Here is an 18,340-nt window from a genome sequence, read left to right as displayed (position 1 = left end):
CAACTTAAAGAAGTCCAGATGCTTTTTTTCTTTTCTTTCCAGGCTACTTAGACAATGTATTAGAAAGTTAATCTGCAACATCTCTATCCAGACTTAGTACCCCTGTAGCTGTAGTTGAGCCATTTCTGAGTTTGATGCCAAACAACTGATTTTTGTTTCTAATCAGAATCCCCCAAATCTCTTTAAAGCAGCATTTGAGTGAACAAGTAGATTTAGCATATCATGTAGCCTAACCAGTCTCTGGAGAAATATGTGGATTTTTAATTACTGTGTGCACCATAAATCTAATTGACAGTGTACTGGCATGGATGTGAAATCATAACGGCTCAGCCGGGATAATGAAATCAAAACTATCAGACTACCTTCTAAGGGCAAGTGGGAACCTTTTGTACAATTTAGCTGAAATGACGCTAAACATGGTTTTGTAATAAAGATTCTTTGCTTATGACAATTTATGAATAATTGCTAACAAAGGGGGGAAAAAAACCAAACAACTTCCTGTTTCATGCACTGGCTCACCAGCTTCATTCCTCTGGTAGAAAGGGCCGTGAGCTGCAGGTTCTGACTTGAACCCTGCGTCACTGTGTTGTACAGAGCTTTCGCTAAGAATGCAGCAGAGAATAGCTCAATGGAAATAACTAAAAAGAAGGCATTCTCTCTGTGGGAATCCACACAAAAGACTGCTTTGCATGCCTTTCTTCATGCTGATAAAATAATCACACACGGAAGGTGAATATGCTGGCAAGTATTTATGGAAAACTGTAAAACACCCTGAAGGCTAAAGGAAGTAAGTGATTACATTATGTACAATTTCACAATAGGTTACACACGTTGTTATAAATGGGGAAGGAAAAGGTCCATGAAGGTGTATTTACTTTGTATCAAAAGAGGAAGGTTATAGGATGAAGATGCCTCAGGAACATCTCCATTTGTCCTTGGCCGTCCCTTTCAAGTCTGAGAAAAAGTGACAGAAGGAACAATATCGCCATAACTTCAGTAAATTAGTGGTCATACATTCTTGAAAAAAAAACCAACAATTGCACAATTTATTAGATATAGAAGATTTTTTTTTTAAAAAGTGTTAGTGCTACAAATCATCCTGTATGTATATTATGTCAGTGGAAGCACTCCATAATTACACTTGCATATCTTTTAAAGACAATAAAGAGATGTCTGTAGAAAAAAACAAACAACAAAACTAATGGGTGTCACAAAGAGGCAGTCGAGCTCGAGAGTAGGTAAAACATCAGTCTTGTCAGACTGTAGCAAAGTGTATAACATTATTCAGCCTCCAAGGATCGGTTCTTCCATTCAAGGGCAGAACAAAATCTTTGGAATTGAAATCGGACCGATCTCTTCAACTGTCAGTCACTCTTAAGTTTGACTCACAGCATCAATTTCTCAGACAAATCTGAATCTTTCTGCAAGAAATAATTATGAAAATTTTAAAAAAATGAACATAATGAAAAAAAAAAACCTCACAAAACCCACTCATTATAAAACATAAAAAAACAACTCAATCACATCTTTGCAGCATATAAACACAAACTTATAGAGGCCCTGGAGTTTTCATAGCTGTGAAAGTGTTAGGGAGATCTAATAGCAGACTGTGCTCTGCTGCTTTCGTTGTTTTTTCTTCTGTGCACGTTCTTTGATAACGGAGCTGCTGTTATAGAGTGCGAGGGCCGGGCTGGTGAGAGTAGCTGTAGGGTGGTGCGCTCATACTGATCCGCTGTAGCTGTGATTTCTGTGTTCTGAATCTGAAGGCCTCGGTTTACATTCGAGTTGTTCAGTCTCTGGTGTTTGCGGCTCAGAAACTGGAGGGCGCTGCTTGAAGAAATCGGACACATATCGGACCTTTGGGAACAAACACAGTAACAATTATAGGCTATTACGTTGCTTAATAGAAGCGTTAGCATTGCTTACAGCTGACGCTACTGCTTTACACTGTAAATGAATAGTTCAGCAGTCGGTCTAAATTATACCTTTTAGATGTTGGGATTCAGCTTCATATTATACCACAGAGTAAAGTCACAAACACACAATTAACAGTTATAGCCTCAAAACGCCAATAGGTGTTCTTTGCAATAGCCAGGTGCTATTCCCAAGTACAGAGGCTCCTCCAAATGTAAGTCACATTTATGGCATGAACCATTGTCATTTGCAGCCCATCCCATATGGAAAAGAAATAGTAAAAACATATGATTTACTCATGAAAGTGGCCACTTTCTCATTACTTTCATATATTTTTTTAGTAAGTATACAAAACATACAAGTTTCATTATATAATTTTTCAAGGGATCTTATGTGTTTTCACTCTTGTATGCTTTTCATACAAGTTTCATACAAGACAGATAAAAACTTTATAAGATTTATATATATCTTTTCCATATGGGATTCTTACAGGGATGATCATGATGTTGTGCAAGCTAAGCTACTTGAACTTTTTCCAGGGTACATCTTTAATGGCTTTAAAAAAGTCATTAAAGATGGTTGCAGAAATTTAATTTTAGTTTCGATTTTTTTCCCCCTTGGTTCTACAATGTCTTAACAAGGTCAAGAGCTCTCGCCTCTCCCTGGCAATCACGATTAACTGCAAGTGGTTGTTCCTCTCTGCCATCATTAAAAGGCTCTGCTGCATTCAGCTGCATTCATTGGCCCAGGGGTAGACAACTCCAGGCCTCGAGTGTCCTGCAGGTTTTAGATGTGTCCTTGATCCAGCACAGCTGATTTAAATTGCTAAATTACCTCCTCAACATGTCTTAAAGTTCTCCAGATTCCTGATAATGAACTAATCAGGTGTGTTGATCCAGGGTGAGATCTAAAACCTGCAGGACACTGGCAATCGAGGCCTGGAGTTCGACACCCCTGGATTGGACTGATCAATACTCAGAACAGTGGGAAAGTCCAAGAAACTCAAGAAGTGGGTCCCACTACTTCTTTGCCAACCTGAAAGCTGGCAAAACTCACCAAAATCCCTCATTAGGTCTTTGTACTTGTCAATCTACACCATTTTACTTTAGGAAGAGGCTGCTCAGCCAGCCTTTGGATTCAGAAGTAATGATTCAAAAGTGGAAAAATATGTTTATCAACACTTTAAAAATAGAGGATTTCAGTTTTCACCTTATATAATCGTATAAATGTCCTCAGCTTTAATGATAAACATCAATAAATGTGACGCAGAAATGCACTCACTGTGAGCACAGCGATGAGAGCGCCCTGCAGCAGTCCCACCACGACGTCGCCCGGGTGGTGTTTGTAGTCAGAGACGCGCGTGTATCCCACATACAGAGAGAACGACACCAGGAAGAACTGGATGGTGGGTCGAACCAGTCTCGTCCATTTCCCCTGCATCCTGGCCTGGACATAGAGCTTTACACACAAAAGTACAGATTCGAATTCAGCTCGAAGGTTGCGCACATTAAAGAACCATTTTTTTTGTGGGAAAAAACAAAACAAGATTAAGGTTAAGATCGGAGCCATTTACCTATAGCAAATTTCCTGACTTCCCCCCTTAAAAAATATTTATACACTTTTTTTTAAATCTAAAATTTGTCCCACTTTATCCATCCAGCCCCCCCAAATGCAGAATGCTGATTCCTGTGGAGTTTGAGCAGCTCATAATTCACTCCTGAAAACCCCTAACAGGGATCAAACCATTAAATCTGTCACCTTCCGGCCATTGTGCCACGTGTGGTATAGCAACAATGGTGTTTTTTTTGTCTGTGTCGACCACATTCTCCTGTTTGGCTTAGTCATGTGTGTTTTTTTGGTAAACAGCCATTTCAGAGCTGCAGAAAGTCTCACGCTATGAGGACACACTCACCGACAGGAAGATCATGCAGTACATCCCAAAGGACGAGTGTCCGGAGTAGAACGATAACCTAGGGAGCAAAATGGCAGAATTAGTAATGGTTTTCAGTGAATATGAATGGGAACCAGCATTAAAACTAGGCCTACTTATCAGTTTGTTTACCATTTAATCTAAGGTAAACAATCTTAACAGTTTGGGCAATCTGCAGCCTACATTTTTGAATATTTTTATTTCTGGGTATTACGTCCAAACTAAACAAATAAACAGTCATCCAGGAAATGGAAACATGCACGTTGCAGTCTATTTAAATTTAACCTGATAATACTGATAGTATCCACTTCCTCATGTATACATTAGTGTGGACACTCCAACACTCCAGCAGAAACCAAAGAGATATTCGAGTTTTATATTTATATTGATTATATTATATTTCACTGACGAGATGAAATTAAACCTGTTATTGCTAATCTAAATAGTTTTTCAGCTATAAAACTGATAAGGTCAAACTTGGTAAATCAGTCCATGGAGAGAGCAGATCTTAAAGATTTTAAACTAAGCTGTCAGTAAGTTGGGGTTTTAAGAGAGAGGCTGCCTCAAACCAGGATACATCTTGGGATCTTATTCATGAGTGATGGGAAAATGGATTGAGGACTGAAGCGGCCTCAGCAGTAATAAAGAAATAATAAGCTAAGCCGAAAGGCAAAGCTTTCGATTTACCAGTCCATCTGCTTCCCAGCCAGAATGAAATCCCGGTTATGACTCAAAGAGTAATACAAGCTGCCAAAATGAGTTTCCTCTGTACAGTGGCTGGGCTCAGCCTTAGAAATAGGTTGAGGAGCTCACACATCCAAAGGGATGAAAATTCATGGCATTTTTCAAATCATCCATTTACTCCTAGCTCTTTGCACTGCACATAACAAATCTGATAGGTGTCGTAAAGTGTCCACCTGGATTCAGTCACATTGCGGTGGCTGCCGTTGCACTTGATCTCCAACATGTATCCATTACAGACCACTGGCTTGCAAACGTCTATGAAGTTTGGACGAGGACGGCCAATGGTGAACTTTGCCAAGTCAGTCAGCGACTGGCTGATAGCGGCTCCAAACAAGTAGGTGCCCACCACTTTGTAGAGAGCTGACAGGTATTGGTTGAATGGGGAATTGGAGCGCAGACGATTGGTGTGCACCAGGTAGGCCTCTCCTGTTGTGATCTGTGGAAGGAAGGGGCCAAGATTTATTATTTGGAAAATAAGATTCTTTGCAGATTGCCTGTAGAAAGACACAAGGTTAGTCTTATTTTTCAGTAACTAGGGGCTCAGCCAAATCAGGCACATGGGCTTACAATGACTATGGAGCAGGTGATGGTGACTGCAGCCATCGTCCCATGAGAGATGGTGTCTCTCCTGTAGGGATAACGGATGCTCTGATCATCGCAGTAGATTCCTCTCTGGTAAGGCTTGAACATCAATGTGAGAATGGCTGAGGGTAGAGCCGCTGTAAAAAGGGGGGGGGGGGAAGGGGAGAGAGAGAATACACCTTGAGCTTTGTTTTAAAATTGCAGTATGATTTCTACTGCTCAAAACAGTATTAACTCAAATAATGCAGTGGAGATAGCACTGTTACTTGTTCATTGTATTCACAGTGATTATCTGTAGTCACGTGTGCTGAACTTAAACCACATTTAAGTATTTTCAGTAGTAATGACGCATTTCCTGTTGGGTGCTGCGTGTGGAAAAAGGATAACTTTAAATGATTTCATTTTCCTGATATTGTATTGAGTTGAAGTGTGAAAACTGCTCCAGTGAAAATGTCCTTGCAATTGCAAGAAAGAACAGGAAGCATGAACAGCACACACTCATTTTTATACTGAAATAAATCCCCCATTGTCTGCTGTTGTTCTAAATCTGCACCAGAAATCCAGTCACTTTTCTCACCACAAGAGAAGTTTCTCATGTTATTCTGATTTCCTGGTGACTTAAGGTCACACAAATGGTTTTCACATTGGCCAGATAAAAGAAAATAGGTGACATCAAAAAGCCATATCAAAAATGAAAAAAATGGAAACTGTGGCTGGTTTGGGGTGATGCATGTTGCTGTAGAGGGGTTTTCATCAAGCTTTTGCAAACCCTTGCAGAGACTGGAAAATTACTACTGTAGTCTTAAAGTGTGACTACACAGTGAAGGTGCAACTCAGGAAACAGCTAAAAACACACTGGCGGACTCATCTTTTGGCTTTGCGCACAAGCCGCGGCGCTACGTGGTAAATGAATTTGTCATCGGTGGCAACGGCTTCACCTCTACAAGTCGCGTTTACTCTGTAGAGGAACTGACTGTCACCATGGCAACACACGCGACATCACAGCCAACACCTTTGACACCAGGGCAGCGTTCACAATGTGAGGGGCCTGGGAACTGACGACCGGAGCGGGACACACACTTGCATACCTCAAGACATTCGCACGTGCTCATGCACACCAGCGACAGATATAAATGGGTTATTTCAAGCCATGCATACATGTATAAAAGCTATAAAGAGCTGCGAAGGACAAAAAGAAAACTGGTTTCAGCAGTTTCTGTCTGTGCAAACAAGACGAAGAGTGGGGCATCTGCAGGAGGACATAAAGCTGTCTCCTAAATCAGAGCAGGACAATAGTCCACTTTAAAGGCCTAATGTCAGAAACTTTCTACCCCACAACACTTAAATCGTTTTCCTGTTTTCAAGAGCTTCCTGCTGAATATAATAACAGCAAGAGATGGATAAATGTTGTTTGTTTGCTCAAAAACTATTGTATATTTATGGGTGTGGAGCTGCTCGCCACTGACAGATTGCTTCCTTCCTCTACTGTATGGGCCTGACAATTCACATAAGATTACATTAAAAGCACAGATAAATTTTGATGGAAATTATCTAGACTCCCTTCTGCAGATGTTTGTTGTAGTCTTATTCTTGTTTGGGAGGATGTGTGTCACATCCCGACTACCCCTGTCATACAGTTCTTGAATGTGGCTCCGTTTGTGATGATTTTTGTGCATCTTTTATACACATTTCCCCAAAGCATGACAGATTTGGTACTTCCACAAACTTTAAGATCTTCATTATTTATAAGATTAACCCTGGGATGCACTGATATATGGGCTAATACCAGCCTTGTTGATGGACATTGGTCTGTCTGCAGATAAGAAGGTATTAAGTGTTGTGTGATTACTTCAATTATATGTTCGCCAAATGTTCAAGAATTGTGTGATGAAGAGCTGAAAAATTTAAAAAACAGGTAAGATGCTGTTGTTCTACTAGTAAATGCATAGTTTGAACAATGTTTGTTCAAACTGGGCTGTGCCTCTTTCAGGGAAAACTATGGTACAACCTTATGGTGCATCACTACTATTATACCATAAAGCTGCTGGACCCTGTTACATGGCACCACAACGTCATATCTGTAGCTGTAACTATATACTAAGGTTGCACAAAATGAGGTACAATTCAGTTTGATGAAAACACAGACCACAGGGGGCATGTTCTGTTCAAGTAAATATGACTTAAAATATATAAATGAAAAGTACACCAAAGGAATTTAAAGAGCAAACACATACAAGTCAAAGTGCCTTTTAACCTGCTTATAAACATATGGGTGAAGATAATTCGAGCATTTAAGTTATGCTTTTTGTGACAAATCTCGAACTCCGCTGCAGTTTAGTAACACAAAAAACGATTGCAGGTCACTGAAGTGACTCTTTTTGTAGGCCATCTTTTAACAACGTAACACTGAATTGCTCATGTCACCATGTACGTTTTGTTCTTCTGTCTATCTCTTTAAACACCTATTGGTCTGCCACGCCTCCTACTTTGTCACCATATAAGGGACACTTTAAGTCTCCCTGACCTAAATAGCCTAACGCCGGATTTGTCATTTGTTACAAGTCTGAACAAGCGCCACTAATAATATTTGATGACAAGCAGTTTCCTCATTAAGGAGAAATTATTTTCATGAAAGTTCTCCCTTCGCTCATATTCATTGTTCCTGTAGGTCAAGCATGCTTTCAGCTCCACTTTGAAGTCAAACCAAGCCACTGTTTATTCTGCAGAGCTTAAGGATAACATTTAGATAAGAGACTATTTGTTTGACACAAATCTCCAGTGGCTTACGCATTGCCAGGGTGGAGATGTGTTGAGCAATGATCTTAAAAAACATACATGATAACCACTGGTCAGCTTGCTTAACAGATTTGGTGAGGAAACCCAAGTCAGACTTGCTCCGAGTTGCTGGGGGTGAAACTATTATCTGGACTGGCTCTGTTATTACAGAAGGCCTGACATGTTTTTGTAGGCTTGTGCTGGCAGGGCGGCCTCCCATGCTAGCGTCTAGGTCAAATTGATCCCAAATCAAATTTTTCATGCACCAAAACTACTTGCAAAAGTAAGGCATACCTAAAAGGGATTGTTTAAATACATTTTTATATTTCTTATTCTTCATTCTGTAAAAGGACATTTCTCGCTTCAAGAGCTTAACAACCTTTTGTTTTCTTTCTAGTTATTAATTACATGGTTACTTGTATGGTTTAGCAACCCACATTCTTATCACAAAACTTTAAACCTCAATAAAATAAGCACCAACATTGAGTGTGGTTGTCATCATAGATGGCTTCTCTTGCATTTGAGGTAGGAAATGCTACTCGTAAAATGTGGTTAGAAAAACAATCTCACTAGAAAAATAATCCAAACAGATGTGCTTTTAATGTCTTATTTAAACCGTCTTGCATAACTTGTTGAACCTTCTATAGAAGCGAATGCCTTCGGTAGGCGTTTCCTCTGGCTCCCTATTTAACTAGCACGGTGAAAAAGATGAATTGTCGTCCAGTACGCCTAGAAAACTCTTTCAATTCATCAGTATGTTTTGCTTGAACATACCTCAAGACAGCACCATGACGTCAGGACTCCAGCCTCTTGATTTACTTGTTGCTTCACCCAACCTCTCCCAAGCTTCAGACTATAGATTACCTCCCTGAATTTTTCCTTTAAAATGCCATCAAAGAGCTTGGAAATTCAAGTCATTGATGTTTCCTCAATGACTGCAATGACCAGCTCTAAGGAAGCAAAGTATGCCCACAAACCATGATGCTGCCTCCACCATGCTTCACAGCTGCAAGCCTGAAATGCCTTGCAACACATTTTTTTGTGTGTTTATCGACTCTTCCGATGATCTATATTAATTTGCAAATTAGTTTTCACTTGCATCATGTTTGCTACATCCTGCATTTGTTTTGCAATTTATTTCTAAAAATAAATAAATAAATAAAAGCATTTCGCAATTTTTTGTTGTTTTTTTTTGTGGGGGAAAGGGGGTGGGGGGCAAACTCATGTAGAAGTCTCAAAAACCCATGTATCAAATATGATACTCTTGGATTTAAATGGTTAAAGGAATGACAATAATGTTTGTGGTGTCTTTAAATTAACGTAATTATTTTCAACAATTTTCTTAGAGTAGACATGTGAAAAAGGCTTCTGCTTATTAGTGTTTTGTGTTTACTCCTGGGTTCTTTTTCACCTCTTAGTGTGCAATTTTGAGATCTTTTCAGGACTCCAAGAGAGCCTCCCTTTCAAGGCAACGTCTCATTATAGACTGATTTACACTTGGGCCTTATACACCGCTTCTTCTAACGTCCAATAAAAAAATGACACCGGTCTTAAGCAGAGTTTCAGTAACTGGTTCCAATCTCATTTCTTTAATTTACCCCCCCCCCCCCCCCTCTTTCTTGGTACTTGGAAGAGAAATCATTAGTAAAGAGGTTTATACACTTTATGTACTTCCAGTAATCAACAGTATTACCTACTCTGTTCTTACATGCACAGCAAATCTTGAGATCCTGAGTCTTAATTTTATAGCTTAGCTGTATTTGAGGACAAAAATATCTGACTCAGTTCCAATATACATAAAAGGGAGTTATTCCTCCCTACAGTTGCAAAGTGCTTGCTCATAGGAGACTGTCTGACTATTAGGGTTCTCAAGCAAATACCTTACAAATTATATGGTGCTTTCAGATGTTAGTCAAACTTGTTCCCAGTGGGAGTTGGCCTCTGTCAAGATTGTTGTTTGTCACTCCTGTTCATAACTTATGAAGAGAATTTCATTGGCATAGTCAAGTGGAGAAGATGCTCCACTTTGGTGGCTCCTGGATCAACTCTCTGGTTTTTGTGCATGATGGTTGGCTCCTTCAGGCAGTGACCTCCAACGTGCACTGGGGCGGTCGTCGTCAATTCTAGCAGTTAATTTAATAGATGCAGGTTTTAGCTCCTTCTACTTACTTACTACTTTATATAATCAAACATCTCCCATTTCAAAAAAGTTAGCTTTTATGTACAGTTTTGTTGCACTTCGGCAACATATATTTAACAATAAAGTTGCGCTGTCCGAAACATTTTATGCTTTTTTGGTTTTTTCTTCAACTTTTCCCCTCCATTCATCTCCATGTTACCCATTTCCCTCCTTATTTTAATGTTTAAACTCAAGTAAACTCAAGGTTTTGTTTTTGTTTTCTTTTAATGTGAAAGTAAAACTAAACTGCAAACAAAGCATTTTACTCATAAAATGTACCCAGTTTTGAATGTAAGATCATAAAACGTTGCTATTTTTTGGATCTCTTCTCCCTCCTTTTTTATTTTAAACTAAAGGAAACCATCTGAGTATAGCAGTAAAATGTTATTTGGTCAACTGAAAGTTTGTATCATCCTACTCCGAAATTTTACATGTAGCTGTCGAGTTTTATGTTGTCCATAAACCTTTACAGCTGCAAACACTGTAATAACTGTTCAAATCTCTTTGCTAAAAGAGGTACACACACACACACACACACACACACACACACACACACACACACACACCCAAGTTTCTGATAACTTTTGCCTTTAGTTTAAAAAAAAAAAAAAAAAAAAAAAAAAACACACAGGAGATTCAAAAAAAGGAAGGAGAGACAGTATTGTTTTAGGCTTTCATAATCCCTTCTGGCGAGCATGCACCCCGATTCCACTTTGAGAAAATAAACATAATGGAATTTGGGATCAGACACAAGTACAACTTCCCCTTGACCTCTGACCCAGCAGGAAGGGGAAAATGTTCCTGTTATTCAGCATTCAAGATAAGTGATGGAAGTCCATACTGTGGCTCATCTTGAGAACTGAACTACTGAGACATTTGCTGGGAACAGAACCACAAACGGCTAACAACTAACAGCAACGTATGTGAACATGTATCTGCACATCTCAGCAGATGACGGAGATCTGTGAGCCTGCTGAGTAACTTCATGGTTTGTCAGCTAACAGGGGTTGTGTGGAGGTGATCTTAAAAGCAATATTTAACTTGTTAACTTTTGTTTATATTGGCAAGTTTTTCAAATTCTCATTGCTGTTACTTTTCTCTACGATACATTCCCAAGAAGTCAGCACAGCAAGAGAACAGTGTGAAATCAGCAGTCCAATGCTGTAACATTTTCATGTTTTTATCCAGTCTGTCTGCAATAGTCAGCATTATTCAGTTTTTTTTTTTCCTTCATAAACCCGGAAAACTGGAATTGCAGAGAAAGTGGATCACTTCCTGTGAGGCTGGGGATTTTCCTGGGAAAGTCCTAGACAACACTGGCTGATAAAAGCTTTATTTTGTAAAAGAAGAAGAAAATAGCAAACTGTCTGTTTTGAGTTTTAGAGCTGATAAAATTTTGCTTTTGTTAGCTTTAGACGGGGTCAGGCTAGACAGTTTCCCCTCATTTCCAGTCTTTGTGCTAAATTAAATCGACTCCAGACTTACTGTCTGCCATGTGACGGATGTATGATACATATTGGCCAAATTCTGATATTGGTCAATATGGCTGATTGATTAATGTTTAATTTGCAACAATGTCAGTGGACATCATTTATCAGTTTTTGGCTGGCTGAATGTTTGAAAAAAGTTTTTCCTGTGCTCAGTCACATTTAGATATTTCAGATATTCTTCAAAGACACAAAAAATATGTACTAGAAGCCAACTGATTTATCAGCAGACCAATATTATCGTCTGCTTTAAGCCATTTTTAACAGCCAATAAATGAAAATGTATTGTAAACATGCAGAAGAGGCATATGAAACACCCTTCAACATTGCTTAGTTTGTCCACCAGAGGGTGCTCTGCAGCTCCCTGCCGGCCAAAGACCAACAGCAACAGGGTACACAAGTAAATAAATAACCAGGCATAACAATTGCCATGTTATATCTGTTTGCACCTGAAAGACAAAAAAAAGAAAAAAAAAGAAATATATTATCTATCTATCTATCAGTGGCTATATCAGAATATTATATTTTTAAAATAACCAAATATTGGTGTCTTAAAAAAAAAAAAAATCAGTCAGGCTCTTGTGTGTGTACCAAATACCAATATTTGAACATATCGATATCAGCCCACAATTTCACAATCGGTGCATTTCTACAAAAGCGGGATTAATCTTCTGATGGAATTCCCAGGAACAGTACATACTGAAAGCCTGTAATATATCACTTCATAGGGTTATTTGAAGTGCAATAATGTTGGATCATGTTTTAGTGGCTTTTTTAGCGTTTTGTTTTTAATAAAAAAAAAAAAATCACCTCTTTTCTTGCTTAAACTTGTCTGTAAAAAGAAGAGTACAGAGCATGAATTAGGCCATTAGATTTTGTTGCCCATAGGTCAAACCTTCATAAGAATCTGGTAATTTTGTCCATTGGTTGTTCTTACCATGCGTTTGATTTACATTACACTTTTTAGTTTAGTTTGCATCATATCCAAGCCAATAGTTTATTGGTTCACATTCGTAAACCTCTCATCTTACAGATCTGTGGCTTTGACCTTTTAATAGAATGCTTACACACACACACACACACACACACACACACACACACACACACACACACACACACACACACACACACACCTTCCTTTATGAAACGACCACGGAGGACAATGTAACTACGCACACACAGCCTGTACTATGTATGCCAACACAACAATCATATCTCGCTTCCATTTTCACGCAGGAATGTCAGAGAGCAGAGGTCAGCACTTCCCACTTGACTCTGACATGCATTTGGCAGAAGCAGATACAGTGTGTGTGTGTGTGGTACACAACATGGTCATATCTTTGTGGGGACCAAAAATTGGAAGTTTACTATATTTGTGGGGACAAAATCCACGTCCCCGTGAGTTTGAAGGCACGTTGAGACTCAAAATGTGGTTTTAGTGTCAGGGTTAGGCATTCATTTTTGATGGTTAGGGTAAGCGGCTAGGGAAAGCATTATGTCAATTAGATGTCCCCACAAGGATATGAAAACAACTGTGTGTGTGTCCCATACATGTCAACAAATTGTCAAAAATGGCATATAAATAACAGCTCTCGAGCCAAACAGCTGTTGTCAGTCACTGGCTGTCATTTCCGCAATACTGCAGCTCTTCTATGCTTCGGACCCTAGAAACAAAAAGCATGTATAGTTTCTGTTCCTTATAGCTCACGCTTATTAAACACAGAATGTAAGTCTGTGTTAAAGGTATCACATGAGCATTTTCAGTTTCATCTGATACATTTAGGTATGAAACCATAAGTCATCGATATAAAAACTAAAAAAAATCTGCCCTGCCTTTGCGTTGCTTGAAGTCTTATGTGGTAGGGAACTGAATAAGTTTGGGTTTCCAATGGTTTTTGAAAGAAAAGAAAAATACACCCTCTGTCAAATGTAAAGTTTTACATACTTGGACATTACGAAAAGAATAATTTAAAAATTGGGTAAAAAAAAACAAAACAAACAAACACGAGACAACAGTATATGACTTATATTAGGTGATTACATATTGAACAAAAGCTGAGCTAAAATGCAGAAGCAAAGTTTGAAAAGTGAAGTACACCCCACGTAACTTGTAAAACCACCTTTAGTCATAGTAATGTGAAGTAATCATTTTCTGTATGAATTTTGGTACACTTTTTATTACCACGCTGTTTCTGTTCTTTGAGGTTTTCGAGCAGTCTGTGCATCACTATTTTAAGGTTCCCCACAGTATTTCAGTCTTGTTAAGGTCTGGTCTTTGAAAAAGGAAAAGACTCAAGGTGTTGCAATGGCTCAGTCACTCTGTTGTAGCTTTGCTGCTGTGCCTGGGTCCTGTTGAATGATCCAGTTTGGGCAAGCCTTTAGTTATCAGATAGATGGCCTCACTCTAGAGTTTCTATAGTGATAGATGGCTCTAGAGTACTTTGCTATGCAGAGGGGTGGACCCAATGACTGAAGGTGCCCAGGTCCTTTTGCTGCAAAACAAACCCAAATAATCACATTTCCATCACCACGTTTGACAGTTTGTATGCTGTCCAGTGTTCTTGGACAAGACTTTGGTTTGCAAAGTTCAGATGCAACTCTGCAAGCGTGACCATGTTGTTTTTTTTGTTTTGCTTCTTTCAAGCATAGAAAAGGTTTCCTTCTGGCAACTCTTCAAAATAAACAATACTCGTTCAGTCTTGTTCTAATTGTACTGTCCTGGATTTTATCATTTGCCTTGCTAACTGTAGTCTGTAGAGTCTGAGATGGGATTTTTGCCCTCTCTGATCATAGCATGGTCTGGCATTGGGGTGACTTTGCAGGGATGCTGACTCCTGGGAATACTGGGAACCATCTGCAGTGTTTTCCACTTGTGGATTTTCTTTTCACACTATAGCATAATGGGCTTTAAATTCCACTGCCAATTCATGGGCAGCAATAACTACTTTTTTAAATGAACTGCTTTCATCAGCTTCTTGATGCTAAAAGAACCTCTCAGCTGCTGAATGATATGGAGGATATCAGTATGACTCAGCAGATGGGTGGGGGCATTGTTGTTGTTGTAGTAGTAAGAGTCCACCCCCAGCAGGACAGAAGTGTTTGATGATGGGGTAAAGGTGATCACTCTGAACAACTTTGTATTGATTTGAAATGACTTTTCCCTCTAAAAAGGGACAACTAGATGGACCCAGATCATGCTAGCAAAATTCCTCCTCAGCATAACAAAGCAGATCCCCTCACTGTAGGGGGTCAAAAGCTTAGGTTTTCCCCCTTTATTTGCAAATTGACTGGATGTGTATTGATGCATTCAAGCTTCTGAAACAGATTCAGTCTGAAATCAGCGAATGAGTTTTGATATTCTTTTGGTTTTAGAGAGGGGGGAAAAGTGATTAGAACCACCGAAGCAACGTGTAGATAGCTAAAAGCTGCATGGTCAGCAACAGCTGGGATAGCTCTTGCTGTCTTGCTGACGGGCAGCTGGAAAGGCTACAACTCAAGATCCTCTTCATGTACAAACAGTGTTTTAAGTGAGACAACATTACAACAGTTTCACTGATAAAAGCAATGAGTTCAGGCATTTCCTTCAGATGGATTAGTTTAACTTTGTAGTAAACAGCCAAAACAAAATGTCAGCGAATGGAGGAATGTGGATCCGTTAAGATATGTATGTACAGAAGGTTTAATAGAGTGCACGTTCAGTTTTTTCCCCATTGTATTCTGTCAAATACTGTTAAAATGGTGGATGTTCAGTATTCAGTTCAGCATTTTACACCCCTATCAGTTAATTTGGACATGTACGCTATTACACATATGCACACACTTCAAAACCCTCTATAGTCAAGCTAATTAAGAGGATGAAACCTTATTACAGTAGTTTACACTTGCAGTCACTCGCAGACCAATGGCAGATTACGTAATTTTAAAAACATTTCTGTTCCAGTCAGTACAGGGAGGATGAATTTTTTGGTGAAAATGCACAAGACAATATCTGACACACACCAATACCTCAACCTAGCTTTAAAGCACAGTGGAGGCAGCATCATGTTTTAAGGCTGTTTTGAATATTGCATAAACACCATTTACAGGTTTCTGTCAATGCAGCAACAAAATGGTTAAAAAGAAATACATGAATGAATGGGGAACACCAAGTCTGAATGCTGACCTTTACTAAAATGTTGAGGCTTGATTTGAAGGAAGACGTTTTCTCAATAAATCATAGGAATGTTGAACACTGTTTATTTTTTCAGGAGAGTAGTGGGAAGAGAAAAAAAAAAAATCTTCCTCTTCACTGTGAGAGCCTCACAAGCACCTATGAGGAAATATCTAATTGAGGTTGTTTCTAATAAATTCGTATTTAAAGGTTTACTTATATTCTGCAGGCTGGACTGTGGTGGGGGATTATTCATTTTGTGTTCAATAAATAAATGAGAAGTACAGTCTTTGTGTGTTATTAGTTTAGTCACCACATTTTATATGCATTTAGTCCTGAACCGACTGAAGATTTATAACCATGTTTTCATGTGAATTCATAATCACTTTCACAGTCCTGACTAATCATCCTTATACCATGATTAGTCAGCAGGAGAAAAGGGAAAATGATAGAAACCTTGGTCAGCATTAATCATAATAATTATGACCTGAGAAAGGCTTCATCTGGGATTTCACAACAGAATGATTCAATGTTTTAAAAGTTCATTCTACATGTTTATAAGATCTTCAGCCAAAGAGAAAAAGACTATGGCGAAATATTGAAATAAGATCCACCAGCTCACCCCACCAGGTTTTTTTTTTTTTTTTTTTTTTTACAAGGAACTTCTTTAAGGCATGCGCACGAACACGCACACACAGGATGCAGAATGGTTATTATCATGGTTATCATTCCTCCCTTTCAGCCACCAGATGGGTCCACAATTGGATGTATACATTGAAAAAGCACACGCACACGCACACACACTTGCTCCCTCATATTTCACTCCAGAAAAATCTACCATGAGAATTCAACATCAGTGTCCAGATTTCTTCTTCCACCATGTGGTACAAACTGTCAGGGTGACAAAAATGTGAGAGGTGTGACACCAACAGCTGGAAGATACCAGCTTCATTAATGGATTTGTGCCCTTGTGGTAGATCACAGCAAGTCGCAACAAGCCATTTTGGTTCTAGTCTTTCAAGACTGACATATTCAGTCTCTGGAGCCCACCCTCTTCACATACACACACGAAGACGCAAAAATAAACACACCTTTCAGCAGTTCCCATGACAGGATTTTAACTGTCAGAGAGAGATATTCAGTGACACTGATCTTCGCTTTTCCTCTTAACCTTAAGTTTTTGGGGTTTTTTTTTTTTTTTTTTTTTAAAAAGGAGGAACAACCCTGCACTTCTTGGCAGTATGAATGCAATCAAGGGGAGGTAGAGATGCACGCACGCATACACTGACGTGCACAAAGTGTCGCCAACTGGCTGACAGTGATATGAGATAGCGCGTGTCCTATTTTAACCCCGATCATTTCAGTGAAGAAATCGGTGCAGTGACACCCAGAGATAAACAGAAGTCCAGGCAGCTTTCACACTCAGTCCTGGGAAAGATTATTGGCTTGTTCGAACAAGGTAGAGACCGATACCGACTCGCACAGTTTAACAGTATTGCATACTTTAAAACCACTGCCAGTCATGGTCCTGATGTTTTTCCCGAATCCGTGAGTAAAATCTTAAAGGGGCGTTAAAAGTTTCTGTAATCTTGCAGCGACCCATGAAGCAACATGTTGGTAATCTACCAGAGATATATAAATCAGACCTGTGCGTACGGTTGTGCAATCCCCTGTGCGTCACTTTGAAGGCCATTCAACTTTTAATGTGGACTTACTATGCTGTTGTTCCGTCCATACAAAAATCACCAGTGAACATTAAACCACAGCCAATAACCTACGTCCAGAAACTAATCACGTTTTCAGCCATATTGTCAGGAGGAGGAGGGCAGAACGGGGGTTTTCACTTACCAGCAAAGACGCACAGAATATCCACCGCAACCAGAATCAGTTTCTTCCCATGTTCTGCCATGCTTCTTCAGACGGCTCGCCACTTTTATAAATAATAAATAAAAACCGCGTTTGGGGAAAAAAACAAAAAGCAGGCAGGAAGGTTGTAAACTGAACACCTGGAGAAACTGTGGACAAAGTACTAACAGGAAAGAATAACCTGCTCGCTCTTCCGCCTCCAGTGATCCTTACCTGCCCGCCTCCCTTTATGCCTGTCTATCTGTCCGTCTGTCTTTCTATACACTTCGCTGTTGGCAGGTAAGTCGCAAAGGAAGCACGTTTTGGTTTAGCCTGCCTTTTTTACGCACGGGGGGCGCGTCTGTCTTTACAGAAAAAAAGAGAAAGCTAACAGATAATTGATCGTCCCAAAACGCTTGATGTTGGAAAAAAAGGGAAATTCCCCGACTTTCTCTCTGCTTTCCCTTTCTCTGCTTAGTTTGCAGGGTAATTAAAAGTTCGGCAATGTTCTCTCCAGTGCTGAGACTTTTTTTGGGATAAAATCATGACACCCTTTTATTTTTCCAAACTAATAATGAGTGCAGCGATTTCACCCAACTTTGGCCTGGTTTCGCACTAACAGAGAGTCACTTAGGTAAAGTATAGCACATTTGCCGAGGATTTGCGACCTGCTGACGCACAGTTGTAAGGGAATCAACGCATTTCTTTTAAATTTATTTTATTTTGCGCTTAAA

The 18,340-nt window shown here is 39.4% G+C and overlaps 1 protein-coding gene across 1 annotated transcript; it reads right to left on the bottom strand.

Annotated features, from left to right (window-relative positions):
• Positions 1–736: 736 nt before the first annotated feature.
• On the bottom strand, positions 737–17,925 carry plpp2a (phospholipid phosphatase 2a). Its single transcript, XM_085391716.1, has 6 exons — positions 17,610–17,925; positions 5,156–5,307; positions 4,762–5,024; positions 3,827–3,884; positions 3,196–3,372; positions 737–1,857 (listed from the first exon to the last, which is right to left on the bottom strand). The coding sequence occupies exons 1-6, from the start codon at positions 17,668–17,670 to the stop codon at positions 1,720–1,722; spliced, it is 849 nt and encodes a 282-aa protein (XP_085247842.1). The 5' UTR covers positions 17,671–17,925; the 3' UTR covers positions 737–1,719.
• Positions 17,926–18,340: the final 415 nt, after the last annotated feature.

The sequence above is a fragment of the Rhamphochromis longiceps genome, linkage group LG19 (genome assembly GCF_057381845.1).
Source record: "Rhamphochromis longiceps isolate RC_006_pf linkage group LG19, R_longiceps_female_GT1.1, whole genome shotgun sequence".
In the NCBI taxonomy this organism is placed as follows: domain Eukaryota; kingdom Metazoa; phylum Chordata; class Actinopteri; order Cichliformes; family Cichlidae; genus Rhamphochromis; species Rhamphochromis longiceps.
Note: the sequence above shows the minus strand (reverse complement) of the source record. Positions and strands in the feature narration are given on the sequence as shown.